This window comes from Opisthocomus hoazin, chromosome 15 (assembly GCF_030867145.1).
Source record: "Opisthocomus hoazin isolate bOpiHoa1 chromosome 15, bOpiHoa1.hap1, whole genome shotgun sequence".
Taxonomy (NCBI): domain Eukaryota; kingdom Metazoa; phylum Chordata; class Aves; order Opisthocomiformes; family Opisthocomidae; genus Opisthocomus; species Opisthocomus hoazin.
In genome coordinates, this window is record NC_134428.1 from 19,365,173 (window position 1) to 19,385,844 (window position 20,672).

Sequence of the window (20,672 nt, forward strand, 5' to 3'; positions counted from 1 at the left end):
TCTCCAGCACTTCAGCTTGGACTGGTTTTACGGTTGTGCATTTTGTTCTCGATTTTTGTATATGCCGGAAAGCCTAGAAGACTGGAATCTTGCCTTTTTCTTCGTGGAGGCAGTCGTGATGCGTGGGGCTGACTGCCTAGGTCTGGGCAAGCCCGTGCGTGGGCCTTCGTCCGCCTCGTCATTTGCCTGCCCCTCCGGTTCCATTGCCTCATACCTATTGCGTCAGGGCACCTGGTGTGGAGAGGGAGGCCAGGAGGGGATTCGCCTGCCGCCCCGAGCAGGGACCCGTTTCTATTCCCCGCTGTCTCTCAGGTGCTCTCCTTCAGCCTGGTGGCGAGAGGGCAGGGGATCTTCTGCTTCTTGCGGAACGTCCATCCTGTGCGCTTGTTTCGGGGGTGGCAGGGCATGGCTCCACCAGTCTATTTCCCCCTCGCACTCCCTGATGCTCCTGAACCTTTCTGCCTCCTCTTTAAGCTCTGCCACCAGGACGAGCAGATCATCCACCTGGTCACAGCGCACGCAGGCGTTCTGCCTGCTGCCCTCCCATACCAGTGACAGGCTCGGGCACTCCCTGCAGCCAGAGACCTGCACAGCTGCCTGTTTATGCGGGAGCTCTGTCTGGGTCGCCGTATTCCGCCTGGTGACGGCTTTCAGGCGAGTGGAGACCCTAGCTACTAGCTGAGCAAGTGATGACCACCGGCTGAATTTACCCCGGTAGCTGGCCGAGCGTCGGGGCCCTGCCTGCGCCAGCTGCCGTGCCAACTGCCGTGCCAACTGCCGTGGCAGGCCCTGTTTGCCTGTCCTGGTGGCCGCACTGCGGGTCGCTCGTGCTCCCTCGGGGCTGCTTTTGTGAGGGGGGAGGGTGCCGCCGTCACTCTTGACCCCGCTCTTCTTTGGGGGAGGGTGGTTTGGGGGGGCACGCTCTCTCTCGCCAGGCGGCTGTCTCGGCTGTTGTGCCGCTGAGAAAAGGTTTCCCCGGTGCGATCACTCGCTCCGGAGCCCTTCACTGTGCGGTCTGTTCTTCTCTGCTGCCTCCAAACTGACAAGATGCTGTTGAGAGGATGCAGAGAAGGCAGAGCTACTGAATGCCTTCTTTGCTTCAGTCTTCAGTGCCAAGGCAGGCCCTCAGGAATCCCAGGCCCCGGAGGTAAGAGAGGAAGCCTACAGAGAGGATGACTTTCCCTTGGTCGAGGAGGACTGTGTGAGGGATCGCTTAAGCGATCTGGACGTCCACAAATCCATGGGCCCCGATGGAATGCACCCACGAGTGCTGAGGGAGCTGGCGGATGTCATTGCTGAGCCACTCTCCATCTTCTTTGAGAGGTCCTGGAGGACAGGAGAGGTGCCGGAGGACTGGAGAAAGGCCAGTGTCACTCCAGTCTTCAACAAGGGCAAGAAGGAGGACCCAGGGAACTACAGGCCGGTCAGCCTCACCTCCATCCCGGGAAAGGTGATGGAGCAGCTTATCCTGGAGGTCATCAACAAGCAAGTGGAAGGAAAGAAGGTTATCAGGAGTAGTCAGCGTGGATTCACCAAGGGGAAATCATGCTTGACCAATCTGATAGCTTTCTACGATGACATGACTGGCCGGGTAGATGAAGGGAGAGCCATAGATGTTATCTACCTAGACTTCAGCAAGGCTTTCGACACAGTCTCCCATAATATCGTCCTAGGGAAGCTCAGGAAGTATGGGCTGGATGAGTGGTCGGTGAGGTGGATTGAGAACTGGCTGAATGGCAGAACTCAGAGGGTTGTCATCAGCGGCGCTGAGTCTAGTTGGAGGCCGGTAACTAGTGGTGTCCCCCAGGGGTCAGTACTGGGCCCAGCCTTGTTCAACTTCTTCATCAATGACCTGGATGAAGAGTTAGAGTGTACCCTCAGCAAGTTTGCTGATGACACCAAACTGGGAGGAGTGGTAGATACACTAGCAGGCTGTGCTGCCATTCAGCGTGACCTGGACAGGCTGGAAAGTTGGGCAGAGAGGAACCTGATGAGGTTCAACAAAGGCAAATGCAGGGTCCTGCACATGGGGAGGAACAACCCCAGGCATCAGTACAGGCTTGGGGCGGACCTGCTGGAGAGCAGCTGTGCGGAGAGGGACCTGGGTGTCCTGGTGGACGACAGGTTAACCATGAGCCAGCAGTGTGCCCTGGCTGCCAAGAAGGCCAATGGCATTCTGGGATGCATCAAAAGGAGTGTGGCCAGCAGGTCGAGGAAGGTTCTCCTTCCCCTCTACACTGCCCTAGTGAGGCCTCTATCTAGAGTACTCTGTCCAGTTCTGGGCTCCCCAGTTCAAGAAAGATGAGGAGCTACTGGAGAGAGTCCAGCGGAGGGCTACAAGGATGGTGAGGGGACTGGAACATCTCTGCTATGAGGAGAGGCTGAGGGAGCTGGGCTTGTTCAGCCTGAAGAAGAGAAGGCTGCGAGGGGACCTAATAAATGCTTACAAATATCTGAAGGGTGGGTGTCAGGAGGATGGGGCCAAGCTCTTTTCAGTGGTGCCCAGTGACAGGACAAGGGGCAATGAGCACAAACTGAAGCACAGGAAGTTCCGTCTGAATATGAGGAAGATTTTCTTCCCTCTGAGGGTGACGGAGCACTGGAACAGGCTGCCCAGGGAGGTTGTGGAGTCTCCTTCTCTGGAGATATTCAAGACCCGCCTGGACAAGGTCCTCTACAACCTACTGTAGGTGACCCTGCTCCGGCAGGAGGGTTGGGCTAGATGACCCACAGAGGTCCCTTCCAACCCCTACCATTCTGTGATTCTGTGAGATGTTTAAAGAAAAGAGTTTTAATTTTTGAAAGCGCGCGTAATGCTTGAAAGAAGAAATCAAAGTTTCTTTCCTGTATTTTTGATCACCTGCTGCAATCGCTACGCCAGTAAAACCCAAGGAGTGCCCCTTGCCCGAGGGGCAGACGCAGGGGCTTTGTTGCCAAATGCCTTCTCCCCCTTCCTCTCTCCCCCCGGCTGGGTCTCAGCGGTCTGCAATACCCTCTCCCCAGTTCGTGCCTGAGATGTTGGGGCTTGGGTTCATTCCGCTCTCTGAGCCCCCTTCCCTCAGCTGCGTCGATGGCGGCCGCGATGATGGCGGCGGAGCAGGAAGCCGTCAAAGGCGGCGGCAGGAACCGCGGCGGCGTGCAGCGCGTGGAGGGCAAGCTGCGCGCCAGCGTCGAGAAGGGCGACTGCTACGAGGCGCACCAGATGTACCGGACGCTCTTCCTCAGGTGGGGCCCGGCCCGCCGCCCTGCCCCTCCCCCCCCGGCCTTCCAGAGCCTTCCCACGCACCCAGCGTAACCACATCTGTTTTGCTTTCCTGGAAGCTTCTCTTCTGATGCCATCAAATGACTATAACTTTTGTGTAAGGGAATGTTGAGACTTGGTACTGTGCCTTAGCTGTAGATGTTGATGAAAAGACTAAATCTACAAAATTCTGGTTGATGTTTTCTTTTCTGTACCGATATGTTCATCACTAGCAGCATCTGTCTGTTTTGTAGCAAAACAGTGCTGCTGATGTGTCCGTGCTGGGTTTGGAGTCTGGAGAAATCGGATGCAAAAGTAGCAGAGGACCTTTAGGTGAGGTGACTTTTGCACTCGCTTTGACGTTGCTCAGATGTGCTTTGAGTTGGAGACTGGTAACAACAGTCACTGTGCAACCTGAAATGCTTTTTGTATGCCCTCCCAGATGGCTAAGGGTTACCTTCGTCATAGCAATGGACTGGGGGACAACTCGATTAGAGAATAGTGGGTTCCTGATAACTTTGTGGGCATGCTTAGAACAATTTTTCCTGTCAGATTGTGCCAGGGGAGGTTTAGAGGAGATACTGGGATAGATATCTTCACTGAAAGGGTTGTCAAGCATTGGCACAGGCTGCCCAGGGAAGCGGCTGAGTCGCCATCCCTGGAGGTATTTAAAAGACTTGTAGATGTGGTGCTCAGGGACATGGTTTAGTGGTAGACTTGGCGGTGTTATGTTCATGGTTGGACTTGATGATCTTCAAGGTCTTTTCCAACCTAAATGATCCCGTGATTCTACAATACAAATGACATTATTACTTTGTAATGTTCTGGGGTCTTTAACGCTTGTGTTTTTGTTTAGGATTTTGGGGAGAAGGAGCTGCTTTCATTGACAATATTGTGCTCAGCTCTTTTTTTTTATTATTTTTTTAGAAACAAAAGCCCCAGGAACGTTGGAAATAACGTGTCACATCTCTGTACATCGCTGTGGCCCAAGAAGGGACAGACGCCTTAAGAAAGCTAGCCTAGAACACTGGAGAAAAGCACCGGAGCGTTTAGATTCTTGGGTCACAATGCTGGGTGGTTCTAGAAGCTGGTCTTCTGCTGCGCAGTGCCCTGTAGCAAGGAGCTCGGCTCAGCTACGCAGCAGTGTTTCCTTCGAGTGTAAGTATGAGGCTTCTGCTTGAGGCTAAACTTCTGTTTTAGTACGTTTCTTTCCTGCCGATTCCTCTGTTTAATCTGTTAGTGATTGCCTTGTGTTGCTGATTTGCCTTGATTGTAAGTTTTCCTGGGGGTTCTGAGAGAATCAAATGTCGAAGTGCGGAGTAGAGTTCCTGGGGTAATGATGGGAAGCTTGTCTGCCTGTAAACTTGCCTCTGTAGGATAAACCAGAGAGAAAGGGATGAAAGACAAAACCATTTTTTGATTTGTTCAGAGTTAAAGATTTGTAATGATTGAGAGATGAAGAAATCTTTTAAAAACACTTGTTTTTTTTTAAACTCCTGGTAGTTAAACTAGTGTAGCTAAAGTAGGGAGGTCTTGAAGTGTCTTCAAGTGGGGAAGTTGCTTCTGGGTTGGCGTGTATGAACGTGTGTCCTCATCTTCCCTCTTTCCCCATCCATGTTTCCGTTCTGCCCTCAGACGTGTGCACGTACTCACTCTTTTGTTTTAGATGTCTGCCTGCTGGAAATTCACAGTCCAGTGAGTAAACTTGATTTACTGGTGTGGTCAGCATCAGGACGCGTTGCACAGTCAAGTGAATGTGCCAGGCAAACGTATATGTGATGCAGCACCGTAGATTGTATAGATGTAATTCTCTGTTGTCATCTGTGCATAGAGTACTGTATTTGAAGAATGGTAAACACGTAGCTTGTCTTTGCAAAGCCAAAGGAAAAGCTTTCTCTTGTTTGTGCATAGCCAGAAGTGTGTTTCAACTTAACATACCTTCACCTGACAGTTTCAAATTCGTGGCACTGCAGTGTTTCCTGAGGGGGTTTTTGTCTGTGGCTGGCTGGTTTGTTTTTGCAAGGAGGTACAAGTATGCTTTTCTGGAACCTACTTTTTTCGTTGAAGAGGAGAATACTTTACGTAGACAATACTCCAGGTGTTGTGTAGGAGAAGATCAACAAATGACTATATCATAGAATCATAGAATCGTACGTTGGAAAAGACCTCTAAGATCATCAAGTCCAACCGTCAATGACTATTTGTTTCCAGTCAGTGTGCCTGTGCCCTGGAGTTGTTTCAATCTCAGTAGAATGTGTTCGAAACTTTCAAATACCTGGCTCTTCAAACAGAATCTTAAAATACGGTAGTACCGAAGTAGTTACCAAGCAACAGAAACGGCATAAGCTTGTAATTAGCTGCTTTCAAGTCAGATGGGAGGTAAGAAAAGGTGCAGTTGTCATTCATATTTAGTTTGCTGCTCCCGTGGCAGAATGCTTTTCACTGTCTGTTACCCTGCTACATTGACGTCTGAATGTATGGATCTGTTTCTGTTCATGTAGTGGACTGCAAAATGCATTCAATACCAATCATAAAGTGGCTTTTCTTTGCAGTATTAAAATCAGTGGGACTTTTAGTGGGACTTTTACTTGGAGTTCTTGTCAGATATCGTAGTTGATTGTGGCGCTTCCTTACTTTTGGGACCAATTTTTTTTTTTTCTCCCCCTTGAAGGTCTTGATGGTGAAGGCAACCCTAAATTTAACTATGGTTTCATTTTCTTTCCGAGTGCATTTTATTCCATGGTGACTAGCGATGGCGATACTGATAGCAATGCACTAGAGGCTTTCGTACAAGCTTGGCACACTGCTTACCTATTAGGAAAAACAAGGTGTAGGGACAGCATACACCTTGTATGTTAGAAAGAAGAAGTCATATTGTTAATTGATTCCACTTTGGGGCAGTTGGTACACTTGACAGGTTGAAAAGCTGCCTTGAAAGGAAAGCAAGGTATGAGGTATTGGTGTGCAGAAGATTTGAATAAAGGGGTTTTAACATTTTATTTTTGTTCTAGTGAGAGTCAGTTTTTCCAGGAGTCTTCTAGAGGGATAGCATCTTCCCTGTGAGATGAGCGTTCGCTAGCTTGAATGACAGAGGCATCAAGAATCTGTGGAGTGCCCTTTATTCAGCAAAGGAAAATGATTTGAGACACTTCAGTCACCAAGATGCTTTGCAAAATACTGGGTTGCTAGATCTACAGTCCCTCAGATGAAGCCAGACATATCTGCTAATCTAAAAATGTATGCGTTGGCTGTGCTCACGCATTTCTCTGCTCTGCAAAGCATTCTTGGCCACAGTTGCATGTCCCTCTGCTTGGTTCCTTTGAACACGTGCCGCAGTAATGACATTTCGCGCTACCACTTTTTGTCTTCTAGGGAGGGCAGCTTCTGGCATGTACAGGTTACTCAGAACTGGATGGTATCAACTTGCTACTCTGATGTCTTTTCTCAAGGTGTTTCTTCTAAAGAGGTGCGTATCCTTTGAGAAAAGTGTTTTGTGAGCAAATGATTTACCCAGTTATAAAACAATACAAGAGGAGAAATGTGTTGTTTCATGTGAACTTTCCTCTTTCTTTCTCTAGATGCCTTCCAAAGACCTACAAGCTGTTCCTGTTTCTTCTGCCGCTCCTGTTTCTACTAGGTACGTGAATCGCTTAGTTATACTACAGACCGGTGTATGCTTACTGCAGCCGTTCCAAGAGAGCGTTTTTAGTTGAGCTCTCGGTTTATGAAGAAGACGCAGAAGCAAAAAAGAGCAAGTTTGTTTGTGACTAGGGCAGCAATTCAAGCTTTCAAAGTACTGACAAGTCAGTAGCCTTCCCCTTGCCGTGAAAGGAATACCCTCAATTTAATTTCGTAGAGCTCTTTAGAAAGTGAGAGTGGGTGCGTAAATGCACTGAAGTCCTTTTTTCTTCACCTCCCTTGATAAGAATATCAGTGAGGTCACAAAGAGCAGGTTGTGTACCGATTGCTTTGATTGTTGTTAATCTCCGTAAAAGTGGGGTTAGGTTCTTTGAGCAACTCATCCGAAGTCTTTCCCTTGCTCTGGACCATCCTTGAGTTGCTTAAAATACTGCTGTTTAGACTGGTTAGTTGACAGTATTCCAGGCCAGCTGTCTTCTTTGAAATAAACAAACTCAGTTTCGAACACTTGCTGAAAGTGGTGGGCTGTTTCTGAAAAGCAGGTTCATGTCTTCGCATGTCCTAAAAACTTTAGAAACTACTCTGGGGAGAAGATGAAGCTTTGCAGAAACTTACAGTCAGGATTGAAAATCCTCTGTACTAGGGAGAATAAGAAAGGAAGAACTTCCCTACCCTGTGTAGAAAGTGCTGCTACTTCTTGCTAAGACAGTGCAAAAACAAGCGTCGTGTTTGTGAACTGCGAGATTGCCTAATATCTAACAAAAGTTGGAAGAAACTTGGGCTTCCGTGGAAACAATGTGGTATGTAGTACGTAGGGTACAGGGCAAGATATTTTCCATGGAGATAAAAAGCAGTTTTTTACATCTGCCTTCAGTGAGCATGGCCTGTCTTAATTGGTAAATGAGATCTAGGTCCCAGGGACGCAGTAGTATGAGATTGAGGATATACCATGAGACATAAGCGCAAGCTGCCTGCCATACAACGGTGTGAGCGGTACTGATGGATGTTCCCCAACGTGCTTGAGTGCTTGACTTCACAGTTTGACAGCTGGCTCATACTGATTTTTGTTTAGACTGGAGTAGTGTGCGCTGTGTGACGTCTAGCTTGCAAACTTAAGGTAGCTTGTGTCACGAAGTAGGAAGACGACCTGTAGATCTAAGCAGTCTTCAGGGGGAATTCTCTTGAACACCCTTTTTGCCTTTTGTTTGTGATCTAGGTATATGGTTCTGGGGGTTTGATGGCTGCTTCTCACTATTACCTTTGTTGAACTGGATCAAAATTGATAGAATACAGAGAACAGAGGACTCTCTCCGTGTTCGTGAACCGCAGGCTGATTCTTTGCACTCTGTGCAACCTCCAGAGGTAAGGGAGAACAGTCTAGGGAAGAACTCTGGTATCTTGGAAGACTTCTTAACTGCCATGCCTTCAATATTTGGCAAGAACTACTTGACACACAAGGCTAATGTGAATAAATGTCTTGATCTTTACATATATTAAAAAAATATTCTGTATACCTTAGGATTCCATCGACATCTTTGCTTCTGGTCGTGAAAGTGAGCTGGAAAAGCAAATGGCCTTTCTGTCTGAGAGATACCATCACCTTGATGAAAAATATAGCAAAGTGATGCTTCTACTCCAGAACCTTCAAGATCAGGTTGCCCAGAAAAGTGACAAAAGCGAAACATTGACGCTAATACGAAATATGATGGGTCAACATCCTCAAGATGTGAGACTGGAGCAAAAGGTAAGATAGTCAGTTGTTGGTGCTTTTGGGTGGTGATCGACGTATCCTGTTTTAGTAATGCAGATTGCTAGCCATTTGATTCAGGCTTGCGTCCAATTTTGTGAGCAAAAGTGATTTGCAGCCTTTTCTGCGGGATCTAGAGTTGCAGATCCTCCAGAAGATCGCTCTCCATATGTCTGTGACAAGCCAAAAGCTAACATCTGCAGTAGTAACAAAGGCTGTGACTAATGCAGGGGTTCGTGGAATCACAGAAGCGGTGAGTGAGTTGAAGTTCTCGCAAGTTCAACTAAAACCGTCAGGAGTCCTTTTCTAGGCATTTTTTGGAGCATCGCAGTCAATATAAACGTCAGTGACTTGAAGAGATGTTTAGAACATGAATTGAAATGGGGAGAACTACAGAAAATGCTTGATGAAGCGTACGCTTACAGCATTGCTTGTTGCCTGTTGCGAATGTTGTTTTTTTTTTTCCAAAGTATGCTATCTTGAAAATTGCAGAATTCCCAAAAAAACAGCTATACCAAAGCAATGCAGCTCAGGGTCTGGGGAAGGTGGGGGAAAGAATGCAACTTTTGAAGAAAGCACCAGTCAATATGCAGTATGAATTTGTATTTTAAGCCAAAAAACCATGCACTAAAAATGGCCTCTGTCTTGAGAGAGGCTTTCAAAGACTTGCGATGGAGCGCAGCATCTCAAAAAGATGCTTATTCTACATGTATACAGATGTGTATAGATCAATTACTTTATCAGTTGATATTATTAAATTCTTCCCTTTCTCCCCTTCTGTGTGTATATCTGTAGCAAGTCCAGACTATTGTAAACAATGCCCTGAAACTTTTCTCTCAAGACAAGACTGGTATGGTGGATTTCGCCTTGGAATCTGGAGGTAAATAGTGGAGGAAACTCCACTTTCACGATTTGTGTTATTTATAGTATCTACTAAAAATATCAAAAGATCTGCTTGCGTGGGGTGTACGCACCACTGAACTCGCTAGGGAAAATGTGTATGTTTTAGCCCTCTGAGGTGAAAAACCTTGAACATGCTGAAAAGAACACTGTACTTGATAGAAGCATTGTATCCCCAGCCAATGACTAGACTTGAACAGTATCTTTACTAGTTGGTTTTGAGGAAAAGAACTGGTATGTTCACGAAGCTTTGTACAAATCTCTGGCTGAAAAGTCTTCAGGAAGAAATGAGTAATTATTTCGGCTAACCTGATACCTCTTTTTTAAGGTGGCAGCATTCTGAGTGCTCGCTGTTCTGAAACCTATGAAAGCAAAACAGCAGTGATCAGCCTCTTTGGAATTCCTCTGTGGTACCTCTCTCAGCCTCCAAGGGCGGTGATTCAGGTAATTAAAGGCCGAGTGAAGAAATTCAGCAATGTTATTTTGTGCTGAGGGGTTTGGATTGTTTCTTGGATGCTGGATGTTTCTGTCTGCAACACACTGTGGGGCACGGGTCCTTTGAACCATGTTCCCAAGAGTGCCATTCTTCTGGTAGTTCCTGGGCACTGCTCAAGTCGTCTTCTAGCAAAACAAAGACCCTGCTAGGAGGCTTGGGTGGTACACTGGACTTCTGCAGAGTGTGAGCACTGGGAAGGTTCCTGTTGTGAAGTAGTCTCCAGGCGGATCTTCAAAACGCTGCTGGCTGTTTGGGTGGATGTGCTGTCTCCCTGAAGGATGCTACCAAATAGATTATATTCTGCCACTTACTCTCTAAGACTGTCCCTAATAATTCAGAATTCGCCACAACTCTTTCTGGCAAAATGCTTGTGGCTGCAGGTTTTGTTGTTGCTGTTGTGTTCCATCCTGTTCTCTCCCCTTTCCTCCTGTCTAGCCGGACGTGTATCCAGGAAACTGCTGGGCTTTCAAAGGATCACAGGGGTATCTCGTAGTTCGACTTTCAAGGAAGATCTATCCGACTGCCTTTACGTTGGAACACATCCCAAAAGCACTTTCAGCAACAGGAGAGATCTCCAGTGCTCTGAGGAGCTTTGCAGTATATGTAAGTCTGTCTGTGAACTTCAGAGGATATTTGTATGCATAAAGAATATTTGTGGCGCAGATCTTGGAAAATAAGGACTGAAGGGAGGACAGCTAAGGAGAGAAACTGCTTGCTTTTAAAATTGCTGTTTTTGTAATCAGCTTTGAGATTAGGAATAAGAAGTGTTGCAGCTAATTTTGAGGGAGCTGTTTCTTTTTTTCCTGCTTTATACAGTAGTAAATATTTTTGGAGGGAGGTGACTGTTTTTGATTTGGTATCGTTCTTTCAGGCACTGGAACTGTTCCATCCTTCCACCACTCCTACTGCTTACCCTCTCCCTCCCCAGTGTTGGCTTTGCATCTTGTCTGTGATGTGCCTTCAGTGTGTTTTAAATTGATTTTAACTAGCACCACAGCTGCTTAGGCAGGACTGCAGAACAGAAGACCACAGGCTACATCAGAGTGTAGCTGTGATCCCTGAGAACATTTGTCTAGCTCCATTAAATGCTGAAGCCGCCGTCTGCAAGCATCTGAATCTTGGCTTCCGTCTTGTTTGTGATGTTGCTGTTTTCTCATTCTTGTTTGTCCTGAGCAGTTTACATTGTCCACTGCGATCTTGGTTGTGCCATGGAAATGATGGGGTTTGACCATGAAAACAGCAACATACAAACATAGCACAGCTCTTTGCAGTTCAGGAAAGTCAAATGCAGAGCTGTGGCTGAAGAAGCATGAAGTTCCACGGGAAGTATTCTGATCTCGGTTTCAGAGACTTGCGTTGACAGGCAGTTAGGTAGGCATGCTTCTGGCTTTGGTTTGACTTGAAATGTGATGGAAGCAAACGTCTTTCTCCTGTTGTTGTAGGGTCTAGATAATGAATATCAAGAAGGCGGCAAGCTTCTAGGACAGTATGTCTACGACCAAGACGGAGAACCACTGCAGACCTTTCCAGTGATGGTAAGTCTGGATGAGAAGATTTCAAGTGTCAGAAGAAGCACACGCATATTTTCTAGGGTAGTGCACAATGAGCAGTGAAGGAAAAAGGCTTCATTCTCTGTTGGGCACTGTAGAAACTGAGGTGGAAAGTAGCTACTGATCTGCCTCAAAACCTAAGGTTCGGATAGTTTAGAGGGGAGGAAAGTTTTGTGCCAGGTGGACACAAGTGGTGTGAAGATACCGAACGTATGAGGAGTCTGCTTCATGCTGCTTCTGACTCCCTTCACAAAAAAAACCCCAACAAACCGGTTGTAAGGCAAAGAAGGTTCTGTTCCAAGTGGCAGAAGGTTCCCAAGGCATCACTCAGTTGTTAATCAAAGTTGGTAGTTGCAGGAATGAAGGAAAGCGCCTTCAGTTGCACCTGTTTATACTCCAAACCGAACTCTGGTTTGTGTGTTTGTTTTTTCCTTCTGCAGGAGAAAAGTGAAAACGCATTCCAAATAGTGGAACTGAGAGTGTTTTCTAACTGGGGACATCCGGAATATACCTGCCTTTATCGGTTCAGAGTGCATGGGAAACTTGCCGAATAATCTCCAGCACTTCAGCTTGGACTGGTTTTACGGTTGTGCATTTTGTTCTCGATTTTTGTATATGCCGGAAAGCCTAGAAGACTGGAATCTTGCCTTTTTCTTCGTGGAGGCAGTCGTGATGCGTGGGGCTGACTGCCTAGGTCTGGGCAAGCCCGTGCGTGGGCCTTCGTCCGCCTCGTCATTTGCCTGCCCCTCCGGTTCCATTGCCTCATACCTATTGCGTCAGGGCACCTGGTGTGGAGAGGGAGGCCAGGAGGGGATTCGCCTGCCGCCCCGAGCAGGGACCCGTTTCCATTCCCCGCTGTCTCTCAGGTGCTCTCCTTCAGCCTGGTGGCGAGAGGGCAGGGGATCTTCTGCTTCTTGCGGAACATCCATCCTGTGCGCTTGTTTCGGGGGTGGCAGGGCATGGCTCCACCAGTCTATTTCCCCCTCGCACTCCCTGATGCTCCTGAACCTTTCTGCCTCCTCTTTAAGCTCTGCCACCAGGACGAGCAGATCATCCACCTGGTCACAGCGCACGCAGGCGTTCTGCCTGCTGCCCTCCCATACCAGTGACAGGCTCGGGCACTCCCTGCAGCCAGAGACCTGCACAGCTGCCTGTTTATGCGGGAGCTCTATCTGGGTCGCCGTATTCCGCCTGGTGACGGCTTTCAGGCGAGTGGAGACCCTAGCTACCAGCTGAGCAAGTGATGACCACCGGCTGAATTTACCCCGGTAGCTGGCCGAGCGTCGGGGCCCTGCCTGCGCCAGCTGCCGTGCCAACTGCCGTGCCAACTGCCGTGGCAGGCCCTGTTTGCCTGTCCTGGTGGCCGCACTGCGGGTCGCTCGTGCTCCCTCGGGGCTGCTTTTGTGAGGGGGGAGGGTGCCGCCGTCACTCTTGACCCCGCTCTTCTTTGGGGGAGGGTGGTTTGGGGGGGCACGCTCTCTCTCGCCAGGCGGCTGTCTCGGCTGTTGTGCCGCTGAGAAAAGGTTTCCCCGGTGCGATCACTCGCTCCGGAGCCCTTCACTGTGCGGTCTGTTCTTCTCTGCTGCCTCCAAACTGACAAGATGCTGTTGAGAGGATGCAGAGAAGGCAGAGCTACTGAATGCCTTCTTTGCTTCAGTCTTCAGTGCCAAGGCAGGCCCTCAGGAATCCCAGGCCCCGGAGGTAAGAGAGGAAGCCTACAGAGAGGATGACTTTCCCTTGGTCGAGGAGGACTGTGTGAGGGATCGCTTAAGCGATCTGGACGTCCACAAATCCATGGGCCCCGATGGAATGCACCCACGAGTGCTGAGGGAGCTGGCGGATGTCATTGCTGAGCCACTCTCCATCTTCTTTGAGAGGTCCTGGAGGACAGGAGAGGTGCCGGAGGACTGGAGAAAGGCCAGTGTCACTCCAGTCTTCAACAAGGGCAAGAAGGAGGACCCAGGGAACTACAGGCCGGTCAGCCTCACCTCCATCCCGGGAAAGGTGATGGAGCAGCTTATCCTGGAGGTCATCAACAAGCAAGTGGAAGAAAAGAAGGTTATCAGGAGTAGTCAGCGTGGATTCACCAAGGGGAAATCATGCTTGACCAATCTGATAGCTTTCTACGATGACATGACTGGCCGGGTAGATGAAGGGAGAGCCATAGATGTTATCTACCTAGACTTCAGCAAGGCTTTCGACACAGTCTCCCATAATATCGTCCTAGGGAAGCTCAGGAAGTATGGGCTGGATGAGTGGTCGGTGAGGTGGATTGAGAACTGGCTGAATGGCAGAACTCAGAGGGTTGTCATCAGCGGCGCTGAGTCTAGTTGGAGGCCGGTAACTAGTGGTGTCCCCCAGGGGTCAGTACTGGGCCCAGCCTTGTTCAACTTCTTCATCAATGACCTGGATGAAGAGTTAGAGTGTACCCTCAGCAAGTTTGCTGATGACACCAAACTGGGAGGAGTGGTAGATACACCAGCAGGCTGTGCTGCCATTCAGCGTGACCTGGACAGGCTGGAAAGTTGGGCAGAGAGGAACCTGATGAGGTTCAACAAAGGCAAATGCAGGGTCCTGCACATGGGGAGGAACAACCCCAGGCATCAGTACAGGCTTGGGGCGGACCTGCTGGAGAGCAGCTGTGCGGAGAGGGACCTGGGTGTCCTGGTGGACGACAGGTTAACCATGAGCCAGCAGTGTGCCCTGGCTGCCAAGAAGGCCAATGGCATTCTGGGATGCATCAAAAGGAGTGTGGCCAGCAGGTCGAGGGAGGTTCTCCTTCCCCTCTACACTGCCCTAGTGAGGCCTCTATCTAGAGTACTCTGTCCAGTTCTGGGCTCCCCAGTTCAAGAAAGATGAGGAGCTACTGGAGAGAGTCCAGCGGAGGGCTACAAGGATGGTGAGGGGACTGGAACATCTCTGCTATGAGGAGAGGCTGAGGGAGCTGGGCTTGTTCAGCCTGAAGAAGAGAAGGCTGCGAGGGGACCTAATAAATGCTTACAAATATCTGAAGGGTGGGTGTCAGGAGGATGGGGCCAAGCTCTTTTCAGTGGTGCCCAGTGACAGGACAAGGGGCAATGAGCACAAACTGAAGCACAGGAAGTTCCGTCTGAATATGAGGAAGATTTTCTTCCCTCTGAGGGTGACGGAGCACTGGAACAGGCTGCCCAGGGAGGTTGTGGAGTCTCCTTCTCTGGAGATATTCAAGACCCGCCTGGACAAGGTCCTCTACAACCTACTGTAGGTGACCCTGCTCCGGCAGGAGGGTTGGGCTAGATGACCCACAGAGGTCCCTTCCAACCCCTACCATTCTGTGATTCTGTGAGATGTTTAAAGAAAAGAGTTTTAATTTTTGAAAGCGCGCGTAATGCTTGAAAGAAGAAATCAAAGTTTCTTTCCTGTATTTTTGATCACCTGCTGCAATCGCTACGCCAGTAAAACCCAAGGAGTGCCCCTTGCCCGAGGGGCAGACGCAGGGGCTTTGTTGCCAAATGCCTTCTCCCCCTTCCTCTCTCCCCCCGGCTGGGTCTCAGCGGTCTGCAATACCCTCTCCCCAGTTCGTGCCTGAGATGTTGGGGCTTGGGTTCATTCCGCTCTCTGAGCCCCCTTCCCTCAGCTGCGTCGATGGCGGCCGCGATGATGGCGGCGGAGCAGGAAGCCGTCAAAGGCGGCGGCAGGAACCGCGGCGGCGTGCAGCGCGTGGAGGGCAAGCTGCGCGCCAGCGTCGAGAAGGGCGACTGCTACGAGGCGCACCAGATGTACCGGACGCTCTTCCTCAGGTGGGGCCCGGCCCGCCGCCCTGCCCCTCCCCCCCCGGCCTTCCAGAGCCTTCCCACGCACCCAGCGTAACCACATCTGTTTTGCTTTCCTGGAAGCTTCTCTTCTGATGCCATCAAATGACTATAACTTTTGTGTAAGGGAATGTTGAGACTTGGTACTGTGCCTTAGCTGTAGATGTTGATGAAAAGACTAAATCTACAAAATTCTGGTTGATGTTTTCTTTTCTGTACCGATATGTTCATCACTAGCAGCATCTGTCTGTTTTGTAGCAAAACAGTGCTGCTGATATGTCCGTGCTGGGTTTGGAGTCTGGAGAAATCGGATGCAAAAGTAGCAGAGGACCTTTAGGTGAGGTGACTTTTGCACTCGCTTTGACGTTGCTCAGATGTGCTTTGAGTTGGAGACTGGTAACAACAGTCACTGTGCAACCTGAAATGCTTTTTGTATGCCCTCCCAGATGGCTAAGGGTTACCTTCGTCATAGCAATGGACTGGGGGACAACTCGATTAGAGAATAGTGGGTTCCTGATAACTTTGTGGGCATGCTTAGAACAATTTTTCCTGTCAGATTGTGCCAGGGGAGGTTTAGAGGAGATACTGGGATAGATATCTTCACTGAAAGGGTTGTCAAGCATTGGCACAGGCTGCCCAGGGAAGCGGCTGAGTCGCCATCCCTGGAGGTATTTAAAAGACTTGTAGATGTGGTGCTCAGGGACATGGTTTAGTGGTAGACTTGGCGGTGTTATGTTCATGGTTGGACTTGATGATCTTCAAGGTCTTTTCCAACCTAAATGATCCCGTGATTCTACAATACAAATGACATTATTACTTTGTAATGTTCTGGGGTCTTTAACGCTTGTGTTTTTGTTTAGGATTTTGGGGAGAAGGAGCTGCTTTCATTGACAATATTGTGCTCAGCTCTTTTTTTTTATTATTTTTTTAGAAACAAAAGCCCCAGGAACGTTGGAAATAACGTGTCACATCTCTGTACATCGCTGTGGCCCAAGAAGGGACAGACGCCTTAAGAAAGCTAGCCTAGAACACTGGAAAAAAGCACCGGAGCGTTTAGATTCTTGGGTCACAATGCTGGGTGGTTCTAGAAGCTGGTCTTCTGCTGCGCAGTGCCCTGTAGCAAGGAGCTCGGCTCAGCTACGCAGCAGTGTTTCCTTCGAGTGTAAGTATGAGGCTTCTGCTTGAGGCTAAACTTCTGTTTTAGTACGTTTCTTTCCTGCCGATTCCTCTGTTTAATCTGTTAGTGATTGCCTTGTGTTGCTGATTTGCCTTGATTGTAAGTTTTCCTGGGGGTTCTGAGAGAATCAAATGTCGAAGTGCGGAGTAGAGTTCCTGGGGTAATGATGGGAAGCTTGTCTGCCTGTAAACTTGCCTCTGTAGGATAAACCAGAGAGAAAGGGATGAAAGACAAAACCATTTTTTGATTTGTTCAGAGTTAAAGATTTGTAATGATTGAGAGATGAAGAAATCTTTTAAAAACACTTGTTTTTTTTTAAACTCCTGGTAGTTAAACTAGTGTAGCTAAAGTAGGGAGGTCTTGAAGTGTCTTCAAGTGGGGAAGTTGCTTCTGGGTTGGCGTGTATGAACGTGTGTCCTCATCTTCCCTCTTTCCCCATCCATGTTTCCGTTCTGCCCTCAGACGTGTGCACGTACTCACTCTTTTGTTTTAGATGTCTGCCTGCTGGAAATTCACAGTCCAGTGAGTAAACTTGATTTACTGGTGTGGTCAGCATCAGGACGCGTTGCACAGTCAAGTGAATGTGCCAGGCAAACGTATATGTGATGCAGCACCGTAGATTGTATAGATGTAATTCTCTGTTGTCATCTGTGCATAGAGTACTGTATTTGAAGAATGGTAAACACGTAGCTTGTCTTTGCAAAGCCAAAGGAAAAGCTTTCTCTTGTTTGTGCATAGCCAGAAGTGTGTTTCAACTTAACATACCTTCACCTGACAGTTTCAAATTCGTGGCACTGCAGTGTTTCCTGAGGGGGTTTTTGTCTGTGGCTGGCTGGTTTGTTTTTGCAAGGAGGTACAAGTATGCTTTTCTGGAACCTACTTTTTTCGTTGAAGAGGAGAATACTTTACGTAGACAATACTCCAGGTGTTGTGTAGGAGAAGATCAACAAATGACTATATCATAGAATCATAGAATCGTACGTTGGAAAAGACCTCTAAGATCATCAAGTCCAACCGTCAATGACTATTTGTTTCCAGTCAGTGTGCCTGTGCCCTGGAGTTGTTTCAATCTCAGTAGAATGTGTTCGAAACTTTCAAATACCTGGCTCTTCAAACAGAATCTTAAAATACGGTAGTACCGAAGTAGTTACCAAGCAACAGAAACGGCATAAGCTTGTAATTAGCTGCTTTCAAGTCAGATGGGAGGTAAGAAAAGGTGCAGTTGTCATTCATATTTAGTTTGCTGCTCCCGTGGCAGAATGCTTTTCACTGTCTGTTACCCTGCTACATTGACGTCTGAATGTATGGATCTGTTTCTGTTCATGTAGTGGACTGCAAAATGCATTCAATACCAATCATAAAGTGGCTTTTCTTTGCAGTATTAAAATCAGTGGGACTTTTAGTGGGACTTTTACTTGGAGTTCTTGTCAGATATCGTAGTTGATTGTGGCGCTTCCTTACTTTTGGGACCAATTTTTTTTTTTTCTCCCCCTTGAAGGTCTTGATGGTGAAGGCAACCCTAAATTTAACTATGGTTTCATTTTCTTTCCGAGTGCATTTTATTCCATGGTGACTAGCGATGGCGATACTGATAGCAATGCACTAGAGGCTTTCGTACAAGCTTGGCACACTGCTTACCTATTAGGAAAAACAAGGTGTAGGGACAGCATACACCTTGTATGTTAGAAAGAAGAAGTCATATTGTTAATTGATTCCACTTTGGGGCAGTTGGTACACTTGACAGGTTGAAAAGCTGCCTTGAAAGGAAAGCAAGGTATGAGGTATTGGTGTGCAGAAGATATGAATAAAGGGGTTTTAACATTTTATTTTTGTTCTAGTGAGAGTCAGTTTTTCCAGGAGTCTTCTAGAGGGATAGCATCTTCCCTGTGAGATGAGCGTTCGCTAGCTTGAATGACAGAGGCATCAAGAATCTGTGGAGTGCCCTTTATTCAGCAAAGGAAAATGATTTGAGACACTTCAGTCACCAAGATGCTTTGCAAAATACTGGGTTGCTAGATCTACAGTCCCTCAGATGAAGCCAGACATATCTGCTAATCTAAAAATGTATGCGTTGGCTGTGCTCACGCATTTCTCTGCTCTGCAAAGCATTCTTGGCCACAGTTGCATGTCCCTCTGCTTGGTTCCTTTGAACACGTGCCGCAGTAATGACATTTCGCGCTACCACTTTTTGTCTTCTAGGGAGGGCAGCTTCTGGCATGTACAGGTTACTCAGAACTGGATGGTATCAACTTGCTACTCTGATGTCTTTTCTCAAGGTGTTTCTTCTAAAGAGGTGTGTATCCTTTGAGAAAAGTGTTTTGTGAGCAAATGATTTACCCAGTTATAAAACAATACAAGAGGAGAAATGTGTTGTTTCATGTGAACTTTCCTCTTTCTTTCTCTAGATGCCTTCCAAAGACCTACAAGCTGTTCCTGTTTCTTCTGCCGCTCCTGTTTCCACTAGGTACGTGAATCGCTTAGTTATACTACAGACCGGTGTATGCTTACTGCAGCCGTTCCAAGAGAGCGTTTTTAGTTGAGCTCTCGGTTTATGAAGAAGACGCAGAAGCAAAAAAGAGCAAGTTTGTTTGTGACTAGGGCAGCAATTCAAGCTTTCAAAGTACTGACAAGTCAGTAGCCTTCCCCTTGCCGTGAAAGGAATACCCTCAATTTAATTTCGTAGAGCTCTTTAGAAAGTGAGAGTGGGTGGGTAAATGCACTGAAGTCCTTTTTTCTTCACCTCCCTTGATAAGAATATCAGTGAGGTCACAAAGAGCAGGTTGTGTACCGATTGCTTTGATTGTTGTTAATCTCCGTAAAAGTGGGGTTAGGTTCTTTGAGCAACTCATCCAAAGTCTTTCCCTTGCTCTGGACCATCCTTGAGTTGCTTAAAATACTGCTGTTTAGACTGGTTAGTTGACAGTATTCCAGGCCAGCTGTCTTCTTTGAAATAAACAAACTCAGTTTCGAACACTTGCTGAAAGTGGTGGGCTGTTTCTGAAAAGCAGGTTCATGTCTTCGCATGTCCTAAAAACTTTAGAAACTACTCTGGGGAGAAGATGAAGCTTTGCAGAAACTTACAGTCAGGATTGAAAATCCTCTGTACTAGGGAGAATAAGAAAGGAAGAACTTCCCTACCCTGTGTAGAAAGTGCTGCTACTTCTTGCTAAGACAGTGCAAAAACAAGCGTCGTGTTTGTGAACTGCGAGATTGCCTAATATCTAACAAAAGTTGGAAGAAACTTGGGCTTCCGTGGAAACAATGTGGTATGTAGTACGTAGGGTACAGGGCAAGATATTTTCCATGGAGATAAAAAGCAGTTTTTTACATCTGCCTTCAGTGAGCATGGCCTGTCTTAATTGGTAAATGAGATCTAGGTCCCAGGGACGCAGTAGTATGAGATTGAGGATATACCATGAGACATAAGCGCAAGCTGCCTGCCATACAACGGTGTGAGCGGTACTGATGGATGTTCCCCAACGTGCTTGAGTGCTTGACTTCACAGTTTGACAGCTGGCTCATACTGATTTTTGTTTAGACTGGAGTAGTGTGCGCTGTGTGACGTCTAGCTTGCAAACTTAAGGTAGCTTGTGTCACGAAGTAGGAAGACGACCTGTAGATCTAAGCAGTCTTCAGGGAGAATTCTCTTGAACACCCTTTTTGCCTTTTGTTTGTGATCTAGGTATATGGTTCTGGGGGTTTGATGGCTGCTTCTCACTATTACCTTTGTTGAACTGGATCAAAATTGATAGAATACAGAGAACAGAGGACTCTCTCCGTGTTCGTGAACCGCAGGCTGATTCTTTGCACTCTGTGCAACCTCCAGAGGTAAGGGAGAACAGTCTAGGGAAGAACTCTGGTATCTTGGAAGACTTCTTAACTGCCATGCCTTCAATATTTGGCAAGAACTACTTGACACACAAGGCTAATGTGAATAAATGTCTTGATCTTTACATATATTAAAAAAATATTCTGTATACCTTAGGATTCCATCGACATCTTTGCTTCTGGTCGTGAAAGTGAGCTGGAAAAGCAAATGGCCTTTCTGTCTGAGAGATACCATCACCTTGATGAAAAATATAGCAAAGTGATGCTTCTACTCCAGAACCTTCAAGATCAGGTTGCCCAGAA

The 20,672-nt window shown here is 47.6% G+C and overlaps 1 protein-coding gene across 1 annotated transcript; it reads left to right on the top strand.

Annotated features, from left to right (window-relative positions):
• The first annotated feature begins 4,308 nt into the window (after positions 1-4,308).
• On the top strand, positions 4,309-12,127 carry LOC142363186 (SUN domain-containing protein 1-like). Its single transcript, XM_075436059.1, has 10 exons — positions 4,309-4,399; positions 4,908-4,991; positions 5,913-6,028; positions 6,896-6,996; positions 8,709-8,880; positions 9,423-9,507; positions 9,856-9,971; positions 10,459-10,626; positions 11,466-11,558; positions 12,014-12,127. The coding sequence occupies exons 1-10, from the start codon at positions 4,309-4,311 to the stop codon at positions 12,125-12,127; spliced, it is 1,140 nt and encodes a 379-aa protein (XP_075292174.1).
• The last annotated feature ends 8,545 nt before the right edge of the window (positions 12,128-20,672 follow it).

Excerpts from the sequence above, each read along its gene's own strand:
- LOC142363186 (XM_075436059.1), top strand. The coding sequence starts at position 4,309 with ATGCTGGGTGGTTCTAGAAGCTGGTCTTCTGCTGCGCAGTGCCCTGTA. Across the intron at positions 6,997-8,708 it reads GCAGAAGCAAAAAAGAGCAA|GCTTGCGTCCAATTTTGTGA; the intron begins GTTTGTTTGTGA and ends CATTTGATTCAG. Across the intron at positions 8,881-9,422 it reads TTCGTGGAATCACAGAAGCG|CAAGTCCAGACTATTGTAAA; the intron begins GTGAGTGAGTTG and ends GTATATCTGTAG.